Genomic DNA, 24,538 nt, shown 5'->3' on the forward strand with positions numbered 1-24,538 from the left:
TAGCTACTCAGGAGGCTGAGATTTGAGGATTGTGGTTCAAAGCCAGCCCAGGCACAAAAGAATAAGAGACTCTTTTCTCCAGTTAACCACTAGAAAACTGAAAGTGGGGCTGTGGCTCCAGGGGTAGAGCGATAGCCTTGAGCTGAAGAGCTCAGGGATAGTGCCCAGGCCCCAGAGTTCAAGCCCCATGACCAGGGGGAAAAAAAAAAGCATGCTTCAGATAAAACAAAATTTCTACACCATGCACCATGGTTGTAAGTGGTTGCCAGTGGCTCATGCCTTCAATCTTAACTACTCAGGAAGCTGAGATCTGAGGATCATGGTTCAAAGTCAGTCCAAGCAAGAGAGTCCTTGAGACTCATCTCTAATTAATGACCAAAAAGCCAAAAGTGAACCTGTAGCTCCAAGTAGTATAGTACTATCCTTGAACAAAAATGCTCAAGGACAGTGTTCAAGCCACAAGTCCAGCACAAGTGAAAACAAAACAAAGCATGATAGTCATCATATAGCTGAAATTTTTGCATATATTCTAAACCTCCCTTTTATAAGTACCTTTCCTGTAATGATTCTTCCTCTAATTTTATTCTTTGCCTTACTTTTTCAACTTGAGATTTCAAGGGTTTCAAGAACTGACTTGCTTAATTTCTGTCCTCTGGGCTTTTGTTACCTTATTAAGTTGAATACCTTCAGGAGGAGGTTTAATGCTTCTATTTCATCAGCAAGCTCTCCTGGAAGAAAGAACACACTGTTGTCACATCTAAATTAATTCTACAACCTTACACAATTTGATTTCAATGAAAGAATGTGAAATCATTTTAGGCAATTTAGTCAGTACTTTCATTTGACAAATGTGAGACTCAGTTCTTTCAAATAAAGAGAGGTAGAAAGTAAAAATTGCTTTTATGTGAAAAATGACAGTGTGCATATGATTTGAACTTTTAATATCAATTACTCATAAAATACTCCTTCCCCTAAATTTACTTTTAAATAAGAAAGTTTAATCTGCCTGAAAACTCAAAACTATGAATTAGTATTAAAATGTCAGGACTAGTAATTCTTGATCTGATTTTCAAGCTCTGACAATTTTCTCTTTCACTTGAAAAGAACATTTTACAATGACAGAGAGTATTATGGGGTAACTGCAGTCACTGTCACATCTGAAGATTGTTCATTATAAGGTAATGTTAAATTATTATGCTGACACTGAAAATAATGTAAGTTTTTAAACAACTTGCACTGATTGATACAGTGATGGCTTCTTCCAGAGAATGGCTCCAAATATTTTGAGCCTCTGGAGAAGGATTTAGCATCATTCTTCTCATTTTTGAACCTGGTAGATACCCTTGAGCATCTGGACAATGTCAAATACTCCTTTGACTATAAATGAATTTTTATAAAACCAAGAGAAGTAATTTGATAAGGACTAGCAAATAAAATGCATATTGAACTAGTGCCATTGATTTGAAAAGGAGATTAGTGGTAAAAATGACTGGAGTTGAGGGATGGGGGAGGGGAAGTGGGACAAAAACATAAGAAAGGGTATCAATGTTCAACAAGTAATGTATCCACTACCTGAGGAATGTAACTGTAACCCCTCTATGTTACCCCAACAATAAAATACAAGAAAAGAAAAGAAAAAACACTGAAGTTGATGCATTGCTCAGAATATTTTACCTCTAGGGACTGGGAGCATGGCCTAGTGGTGGAATGCTTGCTTAGTGTGCACAAAGCCCTGGGTTCAATTTCTTAGTACCACATACACAGAATAAGCCAGAAGTGTGGCTCAAGTGGCACAGCACTAGCCTTGAGAAAGCTCAAGGACAGTTCTTAGGCCCTACATTCAAGCCCCAGGACTGAAAAACCAAACAAAAACAGGGGCCAGGAGTTTGGCCTAGTGGTAGAGTGCTTGTCTAGCATACATGAAGACCCAGTTCAATTCCGTTGTACCACATACATAGAAAAGCCAGAAGTGATGGTGTGGCTCAAGTGGTAGAGCTATAGCCTTGAGAAAGCCCGAGGACAGTACACAGGCCCTGGTTTCAGTCCTCAGGTCTGGCAAAAATTAATTCATTAAAAAAAAAAAAAAACCTGCCTCTGAGAGGAGTCCAGAAGTGCTCAAGTGTTGTGGGGACAGCAGCAGCATCCCTGACAGCCTCACCTCTGTGAGGGCTAGGACTCTATGTGCCATCACTGCTTCCTAAGCACCTGCTGGAGTGCTTGATGCATAGCAAGTTCCCAGTAAACAATGACTAAATGAATAAATTCATAATCTGAGTTCAGAGTGTATGTTACTCATTTCACTGTATAAATTTGAAACAGTTAGTAGAATAAAATAGTTGGGGCTGGGAATTTGGCTCAGTGGTAGAGTGCTTGCCTAGCATGCATGAAGCCCTGTGTTTGATTCCTTGGTACCACATAAACAGAAAAAGCCAGAAGTGGCACTGTGCCTCAAGTGGTAGAGTGCTAGCCTTGAGCAAAAGAAGTTTGCCTAGGCCTTGAGTTCAAGCCCCAAGACTGGCAAAAAAATTAAAAAAAAAAGTTTCCAAGCCAGACACTAGTGGTTCATACCTATAATCCTAGCTACTTAGGAGATGGAGATCTGAGTATTCCAATTCAAAGAAAGTCTGTGAGACTCTTATCTCCAATTCACTACCAACAAACCAGAAGAGGAGCTGTGGCTCAAGAGGTAGAGTGCTAAGCCAGGCCCGGTGGATCACGCCTGTAATCGTAGCTCTTCAAGAGACTGAGATCTGAGGATTGCAATTCAAAGCCAGCCCAGAACTAAAGACTGCAAGACTCTTATGTCTAATTAACCACTAGAAAACTGGAAGTGGCCCAAGGTATAGAGTAGCCTTGAGCTGAAGAGCTCAAGGACAACACCCAGACCCAGGAGTAGGGGCGGTAGCCTTGAGATGAAGAGCTCAGGAACAGTGACCAGACCCAGAGTTCAAGCCACAGGACAAAAAAAAACAGTAGAATACTAATCTTGAATAAAAAAGCTAAGGGACAGTACCCATGTTTTGAGTTCAAACCCAAGGACAGGCATAAAAGTTACTGAACTTCCAGGTACTGTACAGTTGAAGTCACCACTGAATGTGGCTTAGTGGGCTTCTAGGAGCTTGAGCTTGTCATGGTAATTTTCCCTTCCTATCTGAACACAATGCTTGTCAATGGAGAGCCATCTTGCTGCGACAAAAATTAAGTCAATATCCTAGGAGTGGTAGAGGAAACTTTCTTAAGCAGCAACAGCAGCCATCTGGACTGCCCATCACTGGATGCCTACCATGTGAAACAACTCCTATTTAAGAAATTCATGTGTAGCTGGGTTTATGTTTACACATCCAAGTGCTATGCTGACTGATAATTCAATATGTTATGTTTGTATATTTCCTAAAGTTCCAATAAGAACACTAAGAGGACCATTCCTGCACACAATCCTCCCTTACCTAATTTACTGAACATAGTTCACCCTTCTTTGACTCATGTCTCTGTAAGAGTAGCTCACATTCCAGCTGTGAGTAGGAGAAAGGACAGCATAAAATGGAAGCTGTGTTTTGTTTGTTTGAGAGTGTGTTTTTGCCAGTCCTGGGGCTCTGCAACTAAGCCAAATTCCTAGCCCTTAGGTGCTATTTTCACAGCACATTAATAGTTAAAACAACATAGGGATGGGAGGGAAAAACCAGGAGAGATCGAGGGAGGGGGTAACATTGTCCAAAAAGAAATGTATCTGACCTATGTAACTATAAACCCTCTGTACATCACCTTCATAATAACAGTAAAAAGTATTTCAAGCAGTATATAAAATTTTAAGGGAAAATATTAAGAATTCTGTAGAAATGCTTTAGTACAGTGATGACTATTTTTACTTTAAAAGGCGTCAACTTTCCTCCATTTTTGCTGCTTAGCAAAATGGCAGTTGAAGTACAATTGAAGAAGCTGGATAGGTGCCAGGAAGGTGGCCTACTGGTAGAGTACGTGATTAGCATGCATGAAGTCCTAGATTCGATTCCTTGGAACCATATGTACAGAAAAGGCCAAAAGTGGTGTTGTGCTCTAGTGGCAGAATGCTAGTTTTGAGCAAAAAGTGTTCAAGGACAGTACGCAAGCCCCGAGTTTAAGCCCCAGGATTGGCAAAAACAAAAACTGGGCACGGAAAGGTGTGTTCATTTTCCATTACTATAACAAATACCTGAGATAATCTATTTGTAAAAAGAGAGGGTTTATTTTGGTTCTGTTTCAGGACATAGTTACATGGCCCCATTGCTTTTGGGTGTGTGAGGAGGTAATATAACACAGAAGGGAACATCTAATAGAGCAAAAAGTAGACAGGAGTCCCACTCTTCCCTCCAATGACTGTTTCTAGGCCTTACCTCTTAAAGATTCCACTGCCTCCCATGAGCTCAAAGGATTGGGAATCAGGCCTTTTAACCGATGGGCTTTTAGGGGATAGTCTAGATTTTTTTTTTTTTTTGCCAGTCCTGGAGCTTGAACTCAGGGCCTGGGCACTGTCCTTGGTCATTTTTTGCTCAAGGCTAGCACCCTGCCATTTGAGCCAAGCACCACTTCTGGCTTTTTCTGAGTGTGTGGTACCAAGGAATCGAACCCAAGGCTTCGTGTATGCTAGGCGAGCACTCTACCTCTAGGGTACACTCCCAGCCCCTATATTGGTCAAATTCTATGTAAGGTTGTAAACAAAACATTGACACAAAACAAGAATGATTGATTCTCATAACAAATATTAAAATTTTGAATCTACATTAACATCTATTCCCACCTTCATAGTCAGTTTTGGCAGCATTACGGCCTATAGATTACGCTATTCTTCTGATGTATGAAGGAATTGGAAATCATCTTTACTGAGGAGGAAAGCCATCTGAAATTAATCATACTGCTATGTTTTAAAATTTAGAATATTGGGGCAGGGAGTTTGGCCTAGTGGTAGAGTGCTTGCCTAGCATGCACGAAGACCTGGGTTCAATTCCTCAGTACCACATACATAGAAAAAAGCCAGAAATGGTACTAAGGCTCAAGTGGTAGAGCTCTGGCCATGAGAAAGTCCAAGGACAGTATTCAGGCCCTGAGCTCAAGCCCAGGACTAGAAAAAAAAAAATCTAGAATATCCCCTAAAAGCCCATCGGTTAAAAGGCCTGATTCCCAATCCATTGAGCTCATGGGAGGCAAAAAAAAAGAAATTGACCAATATAGACCTATTTCAAAGTCTAGTTGTTTTGGAAAATTCAGTGTGTGTGTGTGTGTGTGTGTGTGTGTGTGTGTGTGTGTGTGTGTGACTGATACTGAAGCCAAGGCCTTGTGCTTGCTAAGGATGTGCTATATCACTGAGCCACATCCCTCCCCTAAATTTGTTTAACAAAATATATACATACACTGAGGCAGAAATTTCTTATTCTTAGAAACAATAAGCATTGCCAGACTGCCATTATTAATAGCCTATCTAGATGAAAGAATCATCAGTAAGGAACTTTGGAAAAAAAACATGGAGTAATAAGAAGAAATATGAGGAGCAATAAAAGCAATACAATGCTATAAATGGCACATATATGTATAAATCTTGCACATATTGATCATATTTTGCGCTTTTGTGAACATTTACTGGTAAATTCTGGAAACAAATCCCATGGATGGAGTAAGTATAGTGTGGTTCCCAATCTAACCCAATCAGGCACACTGGAGTGGGAGCAAGATATTTCATATACCTTGAAAGCATCAATAGCATTATTCATCTAAATTCTATGAACAGGTAGTAAATCCAATTTCCACACCCCCCCAGACACAAAAAGAAACCTAAACCCACCAGACATTATAGAACTGAGTAACATAACATTTAAAAAAAAAATATGAGTACTAGGGGCCGGGAGTTTGGCCTAGTGGTAGAGTGCTTGCCTAGCATGCACAAAGACCCGGGTTCGATTCTTCGGTACCACATATATCAAGAAAAAGCCAGAAGTGGTGCTGAGGCTCAAGTAGTAGAGCTCTAGCCTTGAGAAAGTCCAAGGACAGTGCTCTGGCCCTGAGCTCTAGCCCAGGACTGGCAAAAAAAATATAAATACAGAAGAAAATGGGAAGGTATATAGATGAAATTGCCCTTTTTCTTTTAGTAGAGTTCAGAAATTTGCAATCTTTTATAAATTCTTTGCAAAATAGCTAGTTATAATCCCTTTCCTTCACTTTGGGTAAGTACTAACTGAAATTGTCCCTTATGATTCAGGACTACCTGCCACCTCTTCTGATTCCACTTCCTATAGGCCCTTATGTAGTGTCAACATATTTGACCCCAGAGTCATACTGGCCTTTTAGCTCTTGTCAATCAGACACATTAAGCACTTTCCCACCACAGAGTCTCTGCACATGCCTTTTCCTTTTCTTGGAATATTCTTTTTCCCATATATTCACCAGACTTCTACTTCATTCATGTCTCTGTTCAAAAGCCACTGCCTCAGAGAAGCCTTTTCTATGTCTCATGCCTCAAATGGTACCACCTGGCACTACTATCTAACAACATTTAATCATTGTTAAGAATTCTATATTTATTTTTTTTTGACAGTCCTGGGCTTGGGCTCAGGGCCTGAGCACTGTCCTTGGACTTTCTCAAGGCTAGCACTCTACCACTTGAGCCATAGCACCACTTCTGGCTTTTTTTCTATGTATGTGGTACCAAAGAATCGAACTCAGGTCTTTGTGCATGCTAGGCAAGCACTCTACCACTAGGCTGGCTCCTATATTTCATTTTTTGTAATTGTCTTTCCTCCATTACAATTTAAATTCTGTAAGTGCAGAGACTTCTATTTTGTTCACTGCTTTAGGACTTAGAACAATGGATAGAACATTGTGTTCATAAATCTTCATTGAGCATCTGCTATGTGCCAGGTACTATCCTAGATGCTGGGTTTATTTATAGAAGTGAACAAACTGTATGGAAGTAAATAAAACAGGAATACTCTGTCCAATGGACTTTATATTGTAATGATACACAGTAGATCTTCTATCTACTCTGTAAATAGTAGATTTTGTTTCTACTATGCAAATATTTGTAGATTTCTCAACCTCATAATCAAAATCCACTAAAATATTTTACCCTATAAGCTCACTGAAGTGAATGTTAATGGCACTATAATTGTATTAGTTTCCTGTGAATGTGTAACAAATCAAACTGGGTCACTCAAAGCAACAGGAAATATTCTCTCACCTTTCATGAGGCCATAGGCCTGAAATTAAGGTGTTCCCAGGACTGTGCTCCCTCTGAAGATTCTTTGTTTCTTTCTTTCAGGTTCTCGTGGCTTACAGCATTTCTTGACTTGTGGTAACATCATTCCAATTTCTGCCTCCATCTTCATATGCCCTTTTCCTCCATGTGTCAAATCTCCCTCTACCACTCTCGTTTCAAGATGTATATGTTAGTATTTAGAACCCATCTGGATGATCCAAGAAATTTTTTCCATCTGAAATCTAAAAAGTAAAAAGAATCATATCCATAAAGGCTCTTCAAAATATGGTAAAATTTATAGATCCTAGGGTTTAGGTTTATCTTTGGGAATCATCATTCAGCCCACAAATGTGGGTTTTTTTTGTTTGTTTGTTTGTTTTGCCATTCCTCGGGCTTGAACTCAGGGCCTACGCACTGTCCTTAGACATTCTCAAGGCTAGTGCTCTGCTACTTGAGCCACAGCACCATTTTCTGTGTATGTGGTATGGAGGAACCGAACCCAAGGCTTCATGCATGCCAGGCAAAGGACTCTTACCACTAGGCCACACTCTGGCCCCCATGAATGTTCCTGTAACTGGAGGAAAGTTCCTATCAGGAAAACACTAGGAGGTATCTTTTGTTTCCTAGTATTATCTTTCCAATCCTCAGAAAACATGATTATTTCTACAAACCTAGGACAAGTGATGTCTGAATCTGTTTGCATTGTTATAATAATACCATGGCTGGCTGGGTGCTGGTGGCTCACAACTGCAACCCTGCCTACTCAGGAGGTTATCATGTAAGGATCACAGTTCAAGGCCAATCCAAGAAGGAAAGTCTTTGAGACTCTTATCTTCAATTAACCACCAGAAAACCAGAGAGAACTGGAAGTAGCACTGTGGCTCAAAGTGGTAGAGCGCTAGCCTTAAGTGAAAAAGCCCAAGGACAGTGCCTAAGCCCTGAGTTCAAGCCCTAAGACTGGCAAAAAAAAGTTTTGGTATTTCATTTGCTAATAAGTAGCCTAGGCTGGCCTCAAACTTGGCAATCTTCCAACCACAGCCTCCTAAGTGCTGAGATTACAGGTGTACCCCACTATATTCAGATCCAGCATTTATTCTTTGACAATCTATTATATACTACAGACATTCTAGGACCTGGGATATATAAAAACAAATAAGACCCAAGTCCTGTCTTTGAGGAACAGTGTAAAGGAGAAATGAAGATGTTCTCACAGAGAGTCAGGGGCTAATGGCAGAGGACTGTGAAGACAGAGCAGGGCCCCCTCAGCCTTCTGGAGGCCAGGAGCCTCTCCTGAAAGGAAACAACGACCTGAAGAGGTGAATGTAGTCGCTCATACCTTTAATTCTTGCTGCCTGGGAGGCTGATATCTGGATGCTCAGGTTCCAGGCCAGTACAGGCCAAAATGGACCTCATCTCCGCCCCCATCTCAGTGAAAGAAGCTAGTTGTGGTAAAATATACATGTTATCCCAGAATTGTCAAATAGGAGGATTAAGGTCCAAACCTGGTGCTCCAAAAGAGACTGTAGGATGTATATGTATGAAAGCCCAAAAGTGAGAGAAATAGAGGCCACTTAGCAATGGTAACCCCTCTATACAATACCCTGACAATAATATTAAAATGACAAAAAAAAACATGCCTGGCTAAGTGGCTCATGCCTGTAATCCTAGCTACTCAGGAGGCTGAGATATGAGGATCACAGTTCAGAGCCAACCTGGGTATTAAAGATCTAGAGACTAGTATCTCCAGTTAATTACTAAAAAATGAGAAGTGGGTCTGTGATTCAGGAGTAGGGAGCCTTGAGCTGAAGAGCTCAGGGACAAGGCCCAGGCCCTGAGTTCAAGCCTCATGACTGACAAAAAAAAAAAAGTATGGACTCCAAAAGACCACTGAAAGATTTTCAAACAGGAGAGTGGCATGCTCTGACCTGCATTTTCTAATGATCATTCCAAATGTGGCAAGAGTGTAGATGGGAAGCTGGCTGGACTGGAAGTGTAGACTGGTCAAGATGGAGAGAGATCCAAGATGAATATATCTGACCTAGAGCTCAGAGAGCAGAGAAGGAATTAACAGATTTCAAAAATAATTTTGCCCAATAATGACCTCCTCCTTCTTTTTGCTGGCCTTAGGGCTTGAACTTAGGGCCTACACAGTGTCCCTGAAACTCTTTGTATATAAGGCTAAGCTAGTGCTCTACCACTTGAGCCACTAGCCAGGCTTGTTTCAAACCTTAATCTTCAGATCTCAGCCTCTTGAATAGCTAGGATTAAAGGTGTGAGCCACCAGGGGCTTTTTTTTGGACAATCTTAGGGCTTGAACTCAGGGCCTGGGCACTATCCTTGGGCTTTCTCAAGGCTAGCATTCTACCACGTAAGCCACAGCACCACTTCCAGCTTTTCCTGTGTATGTGGCATCAAGGATTGAACCCAGGGCTTCATGCTAGGCAAGCACTGTACCACTGGGCCATGCTCCCAGTCCCTCAATAATATTCTTGAAATAAAGGACACAGTGAAATACTTCCCTGAAGCCATGACAAATTATAATGACTTGTCTAATGAGTGCCTAATTTTATGTTTCCAGCAACAGACTTAAAAACAGCTCTTTAATTTTTATTTCTAAAGTTTCGTTGCATTATTTTAAATAAGCAACTTTAATCTGTCCATAGCATGAACAGATTATGTAATGCCCCAAAGTTGCTGATCCCAATAGCTGGTAAGTATGACAGTCACCAAGGGCCCTTAGCTAGAAATCTCACCTAGATGTGTGTGACTCCAGCTCATTGTTCTTGCCCCACCCTCATCCTCTGTCGTCCAGGATGGATGCAGATTGCACAACACACCAGAAGTATAACAAGGTCAGGGAAAAATCACAAGTCCATGCCACACCATCCTGCCTTAACCTGGGCAGTAACACCCCATCCCCACTTTGGATGATCTAATTTCCACCACTACAGAGGCAGAATGGATTTGATAAATGCTCAGTTACACTTTTCTTCTTCTCCAGCAGGTGGCACTGAATAAGTGCCAAAAACACCAGAGAGCCAGCTAAGGCCAGAATGGTCCAAATATTTAACATTCTTAATTAAATGCCACCCTCTAATATATTTAAGTTTTGTTTAAACCAACAGAAGGTAAATGAAAAGCAAGTATAACAGAAGCAAGCATCATAATTTTCCAATAAAAATTGAATCCCAAAGTGGCTATTTTTATGTTAGTAATAGTAAAAAAAAATAGGCTAGTGTGTAGAGAATCTCAGGAGGTAATTCTGGGCTGCCAAAACAATAAGCCAGCTGTAACCAAGTGCCTTCCTATATCTCCCAAATCCAGCTTCCTATAGCACAGGTGGCTTTCTTTGTCTCAGCAGGATATGCAATGTGTCCAGATTCAGGCAGCTGTCTTTCTCAAATAACTCAAGACAGCTGGTACATAAGCCAGACCCTGACATTGAGTCTTGTGTCTGGACCCTGTGGACAAGGATGGTGGAGCTCGGGTCCTGAGCTTTCTATTCTCTAACAAAAGAGGAGAGGATGTCCCTTTTCTAGAATCATCACTTAAGAACATATCGAACAGAGCTATCAAGTCCCTTGTGCCTTTTCTTGCAGCCTTTTGGCCTTTAAGCTTCTAATGCTGTGAATTTTCCTGAGCCTTGCTGCACAACAAAGATAGGCTTTGAATTCTTTCAAAATAATGTTTCTTGTGTTTTCCACAGTCTCACTATCATACTTTCTCTAGGGATCAAAAATATATAGAGGTCCAAGCACGGGGGCTCACGCCTGTAATCCTAGCTACTTAGGAGGCTGAGATCTGAGGACCGAGGTTCAAAGCCAATCCCGCCACTAAAAAGTCCATGAGACTCTTATCTCCAATTAATCACCAGAAAACCAGAAATGGAATGTGGTTCAATGGATAGGGCGGTAGCCTGGAGCTAAATATCTATATACTATTATATATTATATATAATAATATATTACATATAATATATAGTAATATATTATATAATATTATATATATATAGCCAGACCCAGAGTTTAAGTCCCACGACCAACAAAAATAAAAATATATATATATATGAGTGCATATATATATATATGAGTGTGTGTGTGTCATATATATGTCAGAAGTGTGACTTAGTGGTAGAGTGCTTGCCTAGCATGCACTAAGCCCTGGGTTCAATTTCTTGGTACCACGTACACAGAAAAAGCTGGAAGTAGTGCTGTGGCTCAAGTGGTAGGACTATAGCCTTGAGAGAGCTCAAGGACAGTGCCCAGGCTTTGAGTTCAAACCCCAGAAATGGCAAAAAAAAAAATCTATACATCTGTCTTGGTGTCTTTGAATAACTATTTCAGTTAGTAGAGGTACAACTGGTAAACCAGATTGTACATGTGTTTAGATTTTAAAATGTATTGCCAAATAGTGCCCCAGAAGGGCTAACCACTTTACTTTTTATTTAAACACTGTATCAAAGCTAGGTGGTACTTTTCAGACTTTTGCTGTGAACACCCTTTCTTTGGAAGAAATTCTCTTCAAAATCCAGAAAAAGCAAAAAAAAAAAATGAGGCTTTTTGCAGTGGAAATTGGTACAGGGGTAGGAGGCCATTAGTTTGGCCTCTCCAAGCCATTCTGAAGTCCATTCAATGTAATATAATGTGTAGTTAAAAAACATTTAACTGGGGGCTGGGAGTTTGGCCTAATGGTAGAGTGCTTGCCTAGCATGCACGAAGACCCAGGTTTGATTCCTCGGTACCACATACATAGAAAAAAGCTGGAAATGGTGCTGAGGCTCAAGTGGTAGAGCTCTAGCCTTGAGAAAGTCCAAGGACAGTGCTCAGGCCCTGAGCTCAAACCCAAGACTGCCAAAACAAACAAACAAACAAACAAAGAAAAACATTTAACTGACTAATATAGTGAAACTAACAGAATCTAGGGCCAAAAAATTATAAGATTTCTAATTGTATCTCAATTTCAGTAATTTAGTTTCAGTACTTTGTGTTCCTTCACTGCTTTCTTTTGCTTTAAAATGAGTTTCTAAATTCTTTCTTTCTTTCTCCCTTTTTTGCCAATCCTAGGGCTTGAACCCAGGGCCTGGGCACTATCCTTGGGCTATCTCAAGTCTAACTAAGCGTCTAAATTCTGTGAATTCTATTCCTCTGAATTCCTTCTGAATTCTGTTCTTCTTAAGCAACTGAATGATTTCCATCTTTGTCTAAATTATAAGAACATGAAACCTAAACTTGCTATGGCTGATATCCATACTTTCATTTTTGTTTACCTTCATTTTAATAAAAAAGGGATAAAGTGCAATAAATCCAAATCATCACATAGAAAAATACTCATTAACAAAAACAGTGACTGCCAAAAACTGAGCGGAAATTCTTGGCTATGTCACTACACCACATTTATAACAATTAACTTGGCTAAAAATAAAAACCGTAACTGAATGAAGGATGGGATGAAATGTGACTATACACAGAAAGGCAAGCAAGATTTAAGGACCACACACACACACATGCACAAACGCATGCACACCTGCATGCACACACAACAATGAGTCTACTCAATGTTTTAAAGATTTTTTGTTTCTTAGTACTTTCATCAGACTTTAGCATGTCTATCTTTTCCAGGGAAAAGTAAAAGGAGAGTGCAGTAGGAAAAGGATTCATAAATGCACGTTCAGATGTGGAGCAATTTGGACCAGTAATCCTCAGAGACCAAACGACTCCCAGAACCCTCACTCTGGATCTAAGCTTCACTGAGACTCCTTCCTCTAGGCGCAGGTCTCCACTTTCCCTGACATTCCAGAAGATACACATACGCACCATCCCTTCCTTCCTTCCTCCCTCCCTCCATCCTCAGCTCCCTCCCTCTGTCTCTGTCTCTGCCTCTCTCTCTTTCTGTATGTCTCTCTTCCCCTAAATATTTCTATTTCTTTTTAATTTTTGCCAGTCCTGGGGCTTGAACTCAGTGGCTGAACACTGTCCCTGGGCTTTCTCAAGGCTGATACTCTCCCACTTTAGCCAGAGCACCACTTTTGGCTGCCTTTTTCTACGTATGTGGTTCACCAAGGAATCAAACCTGGGTCTTTGTGCATGCTAGGCAAGCACTCTTACCCCTAAGCCAAACTCCCAGCCAATCTTTCCATTTCTATGTCAGTTTTTGTTAATCTACAAAAAAATATCATCCAAGATTTATTTCAGGTTGATCCACATAGGCAAAATTGGGCTTATTATTTCTAGCCAATCTGGTAACATGCCTATTTTGATCATTGTATAATGCTTCTTAAATGTATCCAGAGATATGGCTGTTAGAGATGAGGGTAGAACACATTTGACTAACTAAAAGGAGCAGATCGGGGCCAGGAGTATAACCTACTGGTAGAGTGCTTGCCTAGCATGCACAAAGACCCTGGTTTGATTCCTCGGAACCATATACATAGAGAAAGCTGGAAGTGGTGCTGTGGCTCAAGTGGTAGAGCTCTAGCTTTGAGAAAGCTCAAGGACAGTTCTCAGGCCCTGAGTTCAAGCTTCAAAACTGGCAAAAATAAATAATAAATAAATAAATGGAGCAGATCTTTTGCCTCAATCAGATGCTTATTGTGAAGGAAAAATAAAAAACCCAGTAGGCAAATACACAAAAAATGCTAGAAGGGTATTATACATCAATTCAACAAATATAGGAATACCTATGAAGCAATGCACAAACTATATAAATGGTAGCCAATGCCATGAGTTTATGATATCACCATGAAAGCTAGACATACACCCCACAGAATTATGAATAAAATGTAAGTAATGAATAAAATATAAATATGTTATACAGATTAGTTGCTATTCAAAGCCTGCTGAGAAGAACCACTGGACCTGCTCTGAGTTATTCTATGCTATATACAACCGAGGTTTTAAGGCTGTGCTTAATCTTGACTTACTCTATTTTGTAAAGGAACAGTCTTGACCTTTCCCACTCCATCTGGGGTGAGGTGTAAGACTCAAAACAGAATGATTATACCTTTTTTTTTTTTTTTTTTTTGCAAGTCCTAAGGCCTGGGCACTGTCCTTGGGCTTTTCTCAAGGCTAGAGCTCTACCACCTGAGCCACAGCACCAGCTTTGAAATTTCTCTATGGATGTAGTAAGGAGGAATCAAACTGTGCATGCTAGGGAAACACTCTTACCACTAGAACAAACTCCTGCCCCCAACCTTTTTTTGTCCCGTTCTGTACTTGCTCTTACAAAGAAAGGCTCTCTTCTATGTATTTTATTTTTCCAAACACACATCAAATCCAAGATTTCATTGACTTCCTCTCTCTCCTGAAATTCCCAGAGCCTATCAATGGTCAGTTTTCCTCTAGTCATCCTGCTTTTTAATATGATAGTACTGGCATACATCTTTGTTTCTTTTCAGCACCTTAACTTGCTTAGATTACATTTTAATCTTTTTTTTCTTTTAAAACCTTTTATTCATCAATATATACTTTAAAAATATTATGTAACTGCCTATCATGCCATATATTATCCCCTGTGGAGTCTGTGGTCAGCTAGTCAAAGTGGTTTTCTGGGAAACCAGGCAGCCACTGTATAGTCAGGGGCATGAGGAGCAACAGTAACCAACAACTATTTGCATACTCTTCACATTTCCCATGCTTTCTGGGTAGGAGGAAGCCCACAGGAAGCCAGAGGCATCTGAACCTTTTACATTCAGAAGTGAGGTTTGATATACGGTGGTGGGCTGCCCTTCAGCTGGTCTAGTTCGTGCTCACCAAGCCTGCCACTGTTTTGGGTCTGCTCACGGAACATGATCTCTCTACACACGTTAAGACATTTGATTTGGTTCTTGGCCTCAGGGCTGACAAGGTGTCTGTTCTCACTATGGATAAAGTTTTCCCAGCGTTTTCATAAATGTTGTCCTAGGATATCATTGAAGTGTGGATCTAGATCTATGTGATACTTCTTCAGATACCCATATAACTCGTCTGTCCCCCAAAACTTGGCAATGCAATCAACCTGATCATAGTTGTCCTGTCCATTGAAGAAGGGTTCCTTTTGAAAGATCATACTTGGTAACATACAGCCTAAACTCCATATGTCCAAGCTATAATCATACATTTGATCATCCACCAGGAGCTCTGGTCCTTTGAAGTACCTTGAGGCTGCACTAACGTTGTACTCCTGAGATGGATGATAAAACTCTGCCAGGCCCCAATCTATCAGCCACAGCTTTTTCTGCTGGTGATCTATCATGACATGGTGAGGTTTCACATCCCTGTGCATGATTCCCTTGCTGTGGCAGTAATCCAGAGCTTTAAGTAGTTCATACATATAAAACCAGATATCATAGTCTGTCAGGATCTGGTAGAGTTGCTTAAAATCTGTATTATTGATATATTCAAATACCAAAGCTGGTGTCTTTGACACAGGGTCCTTCACAGTGTCAATCAGCTTAATATTTGTTCCACCACGAAGATTCTCCAGAACCTTAACCTCTCGTTTTATCTTCTTTTTCTTCACTGGCTTGAGAATTTTCACAACCACTCTCTCATTGTTGGTGATGTTAATGGCCTCAAATACTTCACTATACTTTCCATGACCAAGTTTTCGAACCAGTTGGTAATCATCTTGATTACCCCAGCTCGGGACGTGAGCCTCGTAGTCCCAGTACTCGTGGCTTCTCAGGCTGTTCACTTCTGCATAGACCAGGCCTTAATCTCTTTTGAATGAATAAATTTACCTAAACATTAAAATTTAATTTTACTCTCATCAAAAGGCAAATTAAAGTCTCCATAATCTCTGGCTCTATTAGATTAACACATTCAGCTAGAGAAATTGCAACATGGTCTCTGCTTGAGAAGAATAAAGTTTTCCTTTCTATTATTTGAATAATTTTAATGGAATGATTCAAATTAAATCACGTTTATTCACCAAAAGGGTTTGCTTCTGAGATGTTTGCATATAGTATTTCTATAATTCCTAGTCAACATAAAATTTCCATGGAAACAGATCATATATACTGGAGAAGAAAAGAATGGAATTGTGTTTGAGCTGCATTTTGTCATCTCCATGGAGCTATTTATGCTAAATATTTGAGTGTTCAGGGAAATTGTAATTTTAAATCACCCAAGTAAAGACATAATATTTAATGCCTTAAAATGGCAATACCTATTAATTTAAATTTTCGTTAATATGTGCAGATAACAACCCAAGGAAGTTTTAATATTTGTTTTTGTTTTGTTTTATTTTGTGGATCATGGAGTTGAAACTCTGGGTCTGGGCACTTACCCTGAACTCTTTAGCTCAAGGCTACTGCCCTACTCCCTGGGCCTGGGGATTGTCCATGAGCTCTTCAGCTTAAGGCTACTATCCTTCCCCCACAGCCACTGCCTCACTTTCTGTTTTTCTAGAGATTAACTGGAGATAAAGAGTCTCAAGATATTTAGTGCCTAGGCTGGCTTTGAACCGAAATCCTCAAATCTCAGCCTCCTGAGTAGCTAGGATTACAGGTGTGAGCCACTGCACTCGGCAAGTTTTAATATTTCTTGAAACAGTCTATAATTTAAAAAAATAAAATGCCTTGTTTGCCTCTGTGTTAATACAGAAAAATAAAAATTTCAGCATTGGAAAAGTGGCACTGTAATGAAAAAATAATTTATTCTGGATAGCATTCATACACTTACACACACACACACACACACACACACACACACACACACACAATTTTTTGGTCTGGGGGCTTGAACTCAGGGCCTGTGCACTGTCCTTAAGTCTCTTTGTGCTCAAAGCTAGCACTCTAACACTTAATTCACAGCGCCAATTCCAGATTTTTCTGAATAGTTTATTGGAGATAAGAGGCTCACTGATTTCAGGTGAGGAGGATTTCGGGTGTGAGTGGAGCCTGGCTCAAATATATATTTTTTCAAGTCTGTAGTCTCCATTAGGTTGTCCAAATAAGAGTAGTTTAAAATACATGTCCAGAATCTGCAAGTTGAAAGTGTTTTCTGCTTACTAAATGGTGCTGTAAATTCTTATGGGTAATGCACATAAGCCAGACACTGTGTGCCTATTAGTCCAACTATGGGGAATCACAATGGCCAGGTATAATGGGGAGTACCTGTCATTCCTAACACAGGATGTACAAATAGGAGGCTTTCAGTTCAGGACAGCCCAGAAATAATGTGAGACCCTACCTCAAAAAAAGCCAAGGCCAAAAAAAGGGGCTGGAAGCACGGGATTCATTTGCAATTTGTAAGTTACATGGTGGAGTCTGGTTTAGATGAAAGTTTAGGATTTGGTATAACTATGAATTACATAAAGCAGTTTATGTCTGTAATATATAAGCAGGAAAGGAAAGGTTTAAGGTTGATATGAGGACATATTGTCAAGAACATAGGATTTCTCTTGTTACTCCTCTATGCATGGTCTTGATTTCATCATGATTATCTTATGGTCCGAATGATTATAAGAGGTTCCATCACCCCAATAATAAGGTACAGGAGAAGGCACAAGGTTCCTCTCTTTTAGGAACATTTCCTAACAGTTGTATATAACTTCTTTGCTTACATCATTTTGGCCAGAACATAGTCAGATCCTGATGTAAAAAAGATTAGGAAATCAGTTATATCAAACCTAAAAATTAGGAATTTTGTTACCATTGAAAGGGAAAGAATGAGGGCCTAGTGTTAGAGTGCTTGACTAGCATGCACGAAGACCTGGGTTCAATTCCTCAGTACCACATACATAGAAAAAAAACTGGAAGTGGAAGAGCGCTAGCCTTGAGAAAAGTCTAAGGGCAGTGTTCAGGCCCTGAGTTCAAGCCCCACGACTGGACAAAAAAAAAAAAGGGAAAAAATGATTAGTGAAAGTTAAGTAGTATTATCTGTATCTTTTTTTCATATATTTTTTATTGTAATTAATAGAAGGGATACATTATATTCGCCAGATAGAAGGTGCATTAATTCATATACATTGGTAGCCTTTCTCATGTCTTGGTCCCCATTTCCCTCCCCCCCACGCCCACCTATCTGTATCCTTAAGAACTCCTTATTGTAAATATCAAAACATACAAAATAAATGACCAGTAAAAATGTAGCTTAGTGGTAAAGTGTTTGCCTAGCATGTATATGAGGACCTGATTTAGGCTCCTCAGCACCATGTAAACAAAGAACTAAACTACATTGGCTTATTTAACTGGAAAGCCCAAAACTAACAGTAGTTTTAGTTAGAGAATTAGTTTGTTTTAGGACATTTGTTGACGTTAAGATGGATCCAATTTTTTCCTTCCATTTTTTTTTTTTGCCCACTGCTCTGCCAATTTCATTGTAAGAATAGATTCCTTTAAAAAAAATTTCTTCTTTCTGGTAAAATGTTCTCTGAATTTATATAACTCCCACAAGAAAAGAAACATTTGCTTCTGGTAGTTACAGTGATTATTCCAGATTGTCTGCAGTTGAAGAAAATTTGGCACTGAAATTTCTGTCCAGGGAAACCCTTCAGTACCAGACAGAGGGCAGTCATCTACTTGGTAGCACTTTTAAAAGGACTCAGGCCCTTTTTAATGTTTCCTAGCTAATCATATCTCACTGGCTCAAAGTAGGGCATGCTGCCCTTTAGTCAGAGGAACATTTGGCACTGATTTGCTTAAACCTAGCACTTACTGTGATAATTGAGATGAACATGTCTGATTAGGTAAGCAAATCAGAGCTAATCTTTGGAAATATGTACAACTCAGTTGTACATAATCACATAGCTGCTGCACAGTTACAAAAACAAACCCATAATGTCCACTACAAGGTTCAACTAATACAAAGCCAAACGTGGAGGCAAATGCCTGTAAACTCGCCACTAGAGAAGCCTTACTAGAAGGTTTAAAATTGGAACTCTTCAGCTCAGAGACACAGCCCCTGCCCAGAGTTCAAGCCCTATGACCGGAAAAATAAATAAAATAAAACTGGAGTCATATCAGGACTATGTAGTACAATTTCTAATAACACTACAAATACTTACCATTTACAAGTTGAAGCCTCAAATGAAATTAGATAGCGTTGTAACTTAAAGGTTAAAAAACAAAACTTCTGAGGCTGGGAGTTTGGCCTAGTGGTAGAGTGCTTGCCTAGCATGCACGAAGACCAGGTTCAATTCCTAGGTATCACATATATAGAAAAAAAGCCAGAAGTGGTGCTGAGGCTCAAGTGGTAGAGCTCTAGCCTTGAGAAAGTCCAAGGACAGTGCTCAGACCCTGAGCTCAAACCCAGGACTGGCAAAAAAAAAAAAAAATTCTGCTGGGCGCAGTGGCTTACAACTGTAATCCTAAGTACTCAGGAGGCTGAGATCTGAGGATCAAGGTTCAAAGACACCCCTGGCACAAAAGAACCTGAGACTTTTTTTTTTTTTTTTTTTTTTTTTTTTGCCAGTCCTGGGCTTGAGCTCAGGGCCTGAGCACTGTCCTTGGATTTTTCTCAAGGCTGGAACTCTACCACTTGAGCCTCAGCACCACTTCTGGCTTTTTCTAAGTATGTGGTACCAAGGAATAGAACCCGGGTCTTTGTGCATGCTAGGCAAGCACTCTACCACTAGGCCAAACTCCTGGCCCAACCTGAGACTTTTATCTCTAATTAATCTCTAGAAAATAGGAAATGAGGCTTGGCTCAAGAATATGGCAGTAGCTTTGAGTTGAGGAGCCCAGGGACAGTGCCTGGCAGAATTCAAGCACCATGACCCATAAAATAAAATAAAATAAAATTCTGAGCTGGGCGTGGTGACTCACGCCTGTAATCTTAGTCACTCCAATTAAACACCAAAAAACTGGAAAGTGGCCCTGTGGCTGAAGCAGGTAGGGTGGTAGTCTTAAGCTAAAGAGCTCAGGGACCGCACCCAGGCCAAGTTCAAGTTCAAGTCTCATGATCCACAAAAAAAAAAAAAAAAAAAGAATTAGAGGGGGTGATTTCCCCCGCCCCCTCCATTCTGAAGCTTGAACTTCAAGGCCTGGGTGCTGTCCCTGAAACTTTGTGTTCAAGGTTAGCACTCTATAACTTAAGCCACAGCGCAACTTCCAGTTTTTTGGAAGATAAGAGTCTCTCCAGGACTTTTCCTCCCAGTGTTCCTCAGATCTTAGCCTACTGAGTAGTTAGGATTATAGGCATGAGTCACTGGCACTGGGATAGAGGGGGTGATTTTGATGAAAGTATAAAATAAGCATGACAGAAGAAATATTTCGATGAAATATCCTCACTATACAGTCAATATGTATTAATAAAAACCTGAAGCAAAAAAAAAAGAGCAGTGAGATATCAGGAATGGTAACATATCTATAATTCCAGCACTTTGGAGCCTGTGGTAGGAGGATCTCAAATCTAAGCAATAAGGACTGAAGCTCAGGTGATACAACACCTGCCTAGAAATATGGGATCCTAAGTTCAAAGCTTAGTACTGAAAAAAAGAAAAAAAATTCTGCAAGATGTACTGTTGAATAGTTACCAAAATAATTTGTTTTTTGAGTGAACCTACCCTGTGATAGGATTTTTCTGGATCCTTATCTCGTTTACCTATGCAGCCTGTAATAAATCATCATTATATGAACCTGAATAAGTATCTATTGCTAACACACACATATACTTGTCTTCCCTCCTCTGTGTAGAATACATTCTAAGATTATCCAATTGATGTCTAACTACCAATCCCTATAAATACTATTCTTTCTTACACATACATACCTGTGATAGATTTATACATTAGCCATAGTAGAGATTAGCAAAAAACCCCAATTATTAACACTGTACTGTAATAAAAATTATGTAAATTCAGTCCCTAAAAGCATCTTATTTTATTGTACTCACCCATCTTGTGATGTGAGCTGGTATAATGTCTGAATGATGGTATAAAGTGAGGTGATTATCAAGTATCTCTCCACACTGTGGCCTACACTTTTGCAGTTCATGGTGTGACAGCAAAACTAACATTAATTTCTTTTTTGTTCTTCACAGTTTCAGAGAAAATGTGCAGATTTTAGCAACTTCAGTACACACGTTATTTTCATTCCTTATCAAGTCATGAATTTTCCCTTTTTCTTTTAAAGGGAGAACTTTGTGGCTACTCTTTGGCATGTTCAAATTGTTCATCTCTACTCACACTTTGAGGCTATTAAGTAAGAGAAGATCCTGAGGCTGGGAGTTTGGCCTAATGATAGAGTGCTTGCCTAGCATGCACAAAGACCCAGGGTTCGATTCCTCGGTACCAGATACATAGAAAAAAGCCAGAAGTGGTGCTGAGGCTCAAGTGGAAGAGCATTAGCATTGAGAAAGTCCAAGGACAGTGCTCAAGCCCAGGAATGGCAAAAAAAAAAAAAAAAAAAAAAAGAAAAAAGAAAGAAAAGAAAAGAAAATCTTAAACACAAGCACTTTGATATGATAAATTGATGTGGAAAATGAAACAGTTGCTAAAGTAAAGGAAAAACCTAAATAAACCCTGTTTTCCCTTGCATTTAATTGATTTAAAAATGAATAACTTTAAGCTGATGTGTTGGTACTTGCCAATAATACCAGCATTCAAAAGGCTGAGTCTAGAGGATTGCAAGATGAAGGCCAGCCTTGCCTATTTAAAACCACTAATTTTAGTCCAGGTGCTAGTAGTTCAATACCTGTAATCATAGCTACTCAGGAGGCTGAGATAGGAGAATTGAAGTTTGAAATCAGACTGGGCAGAAAAGTTCCCATGGAGACTCAACCAGCAAAAAAAGTGAAGTAGGACTGTAGCTCAAAGTGGTAGAGCCACTAGCCTTGAGCTGAAGAGCTCAGAGACAACACCCAGGTCCTGAGTTCAAGCCCCATGACTGACAAAAAAAAAGTCTCTAATTTTAGAGGCCACACAACTACTAGTAGTCTACAACTGCCATTGCTGTAGGTAATGTTTCTGACCTGTTGCCTAGATTCTTCAGGGGATTCAAAGCTGCTTTTTGTTGAAACCAGTTGGGCCTGGCCTGTACAGGTATCCATGGGTGATCTTTTGATGTCAGGAAACTCAAATTTCCACCCTCAGATCATGCTGTCATTTGAAACATGCGTCCTATGAAGAGCTAGGAAGATTGATTACTAGCAGAGACCACTGATTACTTCACCTCTAATTACCTTTCCCCATTTCTTATCACTCTGCTTCTTTACCCCATAAATATCCCCAAATCTGACTCCCTCCACACTCAGACAACATGCAATTTCTTTCTCTTTAGGAAAAGTCTGTTGCTTCAGAGAGCAAAATGTGGTTGATTAAGGGCAGGTAGGTAGACAGCATGGCCATACCAGTTAAATGAACGTTTCCGGTTCAGGGCAGGATGGAGCGGGAAAGACTTTGTGATGTTGCTAAAACGTGTACAATTAAAAATATTGTTTATTTATGGAATTTCCAATCTACATTTTTTGACTAAGGTGAAATATAGGTAAATAAAACTCTGGAAATTAAAAAAAAACATATAGTGTAATAGTGGATAAGGGACCAATATAAGCTGGACACAGTGGCTCATGCCTATAATCCTGGCTGCTCAGGAGACTGCGATCTGAGGATCACGGTTGAAAGTCCGTAAAGCCTGCCCAGGCAGTAAAGACCATGAAATTCTTATCTCCAATTAAGGAGGAAAAGGGGAAGTGGGGCTGTGGCTCAATGGGTAGGGTGGCTAGCCTTGAGCTGAAGAGCTCAGAGACAGCGCTCAGGCCCATAGTTCAAGCCTCACGACTGACAAAAAAAAATTTTTTTAAAAAGGACCAATATATTCAGCTAACATGCTTTACTCTTCCAGAAAAGGAACCCAGGAAGCAACTTAGTGCACATCAAAGCTGTCACACCTTTCATAGGCTTGGTGCAAGATGCTTTCTTCTGGTTTTGAGGGTAAAGGCCCACAGAGCTGTGGAGGTAGCAGATATATGGCAGTGCACTGTGGAAATACTATAAAATGGGGAAGAGGGTGGAGGGACAAGAGTTACAAAAGCAATTTAAAGATATATTTGCTAAGTCTGCAAGTTAACTAAAAGCTGCCATGTTCAAATTGTTCATCTCTACTCAGCCCAGAGTTCAAGCTCCACGACCGACAAAAAAAAGTATCTAACAAAGTTGAAGTTCCCTACAGTCTGAACCTCCAGATAAAATCTCACGTTGGTTTCTGCTCCTCTAAATGCACTGTTCAGTGATTCTATATTTTTAAATATATGAAAGCCAAGAATATGCATATAAATATATGATAGAATAAATATATGATAGAAATATGATATATGCTAGGCACACACCTGTAACCCCAGTTGGGAAGTTGAGGCAGGAAGATGGCGGGTTTCTGACAGCCTGGGCTACACAGAAAGTCTTGTCTCAAGATAAAAATAAGGGGTGTGGAGGATAGGAGTTTGGCCTATTGGTAGAGTGCTTGCCTAGCATGTAGGAAGACCCAGTTCGATTGCTCGGTACTACATACATAGAAAAAAGGTGGAAGTGGTGCTGAGACTCAAGTGGTAGAGCTCTAGCCTTGACAGAGTCCAAGGACAATAGGCCCTGAGTTCAAGCTCGAGGACTGGAAAAAAAAAAAAAAAAGATAAAATAAGGAAGGTGGAAATGGGGAAGGAGCAAGGCTTAGGCCAGGAAGGGGCGGGAGGGGAGAGACCACCCACTGGGCCGAGGATTGAAGATTGAACGGGGCTGCCAAGGGTGCGGCTCTAGCGGCGGAGCATCTCAGTTGAAACCTCAGTTCAGCGTAAATAATTATCAACACGTACGGAAACCCCCAAGCTAACGACCACACTTACTGAACGATAATCTCTCCAAACACTAACCATCAACCTGCACTTAGCCTCTCTGGTTTGCCAAGGAAAGCGGGCCTGTTCGTCCTGAAAGCCTCTCCATTTGCTAACAGTCTGGGGGGGAGGGTCGCTATCCAGCGACGTCTTCATCCCGGGAAGCTCCCGCTACCAGCAACCTGGTGACCCCAATTTTCTGCCGAACGGGCCCCTCAGTCCTTCACCGTCCCACACCCACTCAGTTCAAGGACTCGAGCCTCCGACACCTCCCAAAGGGCACCGCAGGACACACCCCCGCGCGGTTACTTCAGCGTGCGCGCGAGGCTCCGCCCGCCATCGTGCAGCCCGAGGATCGGAGGGCCAATCGGAGCGTGTCTGGCCCCTATGCCCCGCCCCTCACCCGCGCGACTTCCCGACTTCCTTTCCGGGAGTCCTTCCTTTCCGGGTCCTATAAACTCACGGATTCCTCGCCCTAGAAACAGCCGGCCAGCGGGTCACGTGAGGGGGAAGGAACGGGGAGTGGCTGGTTTTCATTTTTCCCAACTCCTTGATGGCTCCGCCTTAAGCTGCA

The 24,538-nt window shown here is 40.6% G+C and overlaps 1 protein-coding gene, 1 long non-coding RNA gene and 1 pseudogene across 2 annotated transcripts in view; 1 reads left to right on the forward strand and 2 right to left on the reverse strand.

Moving 5' to 3' along the window:
• Fam161a (FAM161 centrosomal protein A) overlaps positions 1-7,495 on the forward strand; it is a 35,772-nt gene extending 28,277 nt beyond the window's left edge. Inside the window, exon 7 of the mRNA XM_090336844.1 lies at positions 7,286-7,495. Coding sequence (XP_090192970.1) covers positions 7,286-7,322 — 37 coding nt within the window. The 3' untranslated portion in view covers positions 7,323-7,495. The remainder of the gene's footprint in view (positions 1-7,285) is intronic.
• LOC150060695 (uncharacterized) lies at positions 546-24,120 on the reverse strand. Its single transcript, XR_016536253.1, has 3 exons — positions 23,977-24,120; positions 7,205-7,464; positions 546-728 (listed from the first exon to the last, which is right to left on the reverse strand). It is a non-coding gene; the product is annotated as an uncharacterized LOC150060695 (long non-coding RNA).
• LOC150060696 (casein kinase II subunit alpha'-like) lies at positions 14,904-21,137 on the reverse strand (annotated as a pseudogene).
• Positions 24,121-24,538: the final 418 nt, after the last annotated feature.

This window comes from Megascapheus bottae, chromosome 7 (genome assembly GCF_031878675.1).
Source record: "Megascapheus bottae isolate mThoBot1 chromosome 7, mThoBot2.hap1, whole genome shotgun sequence".
NCBI classification, from domain to species: Eukaryota; Metazoa; Chordata; class Mammalia; order Rodentia; family Geomyidae; genus Megascapheus; species Megascapheus bottae.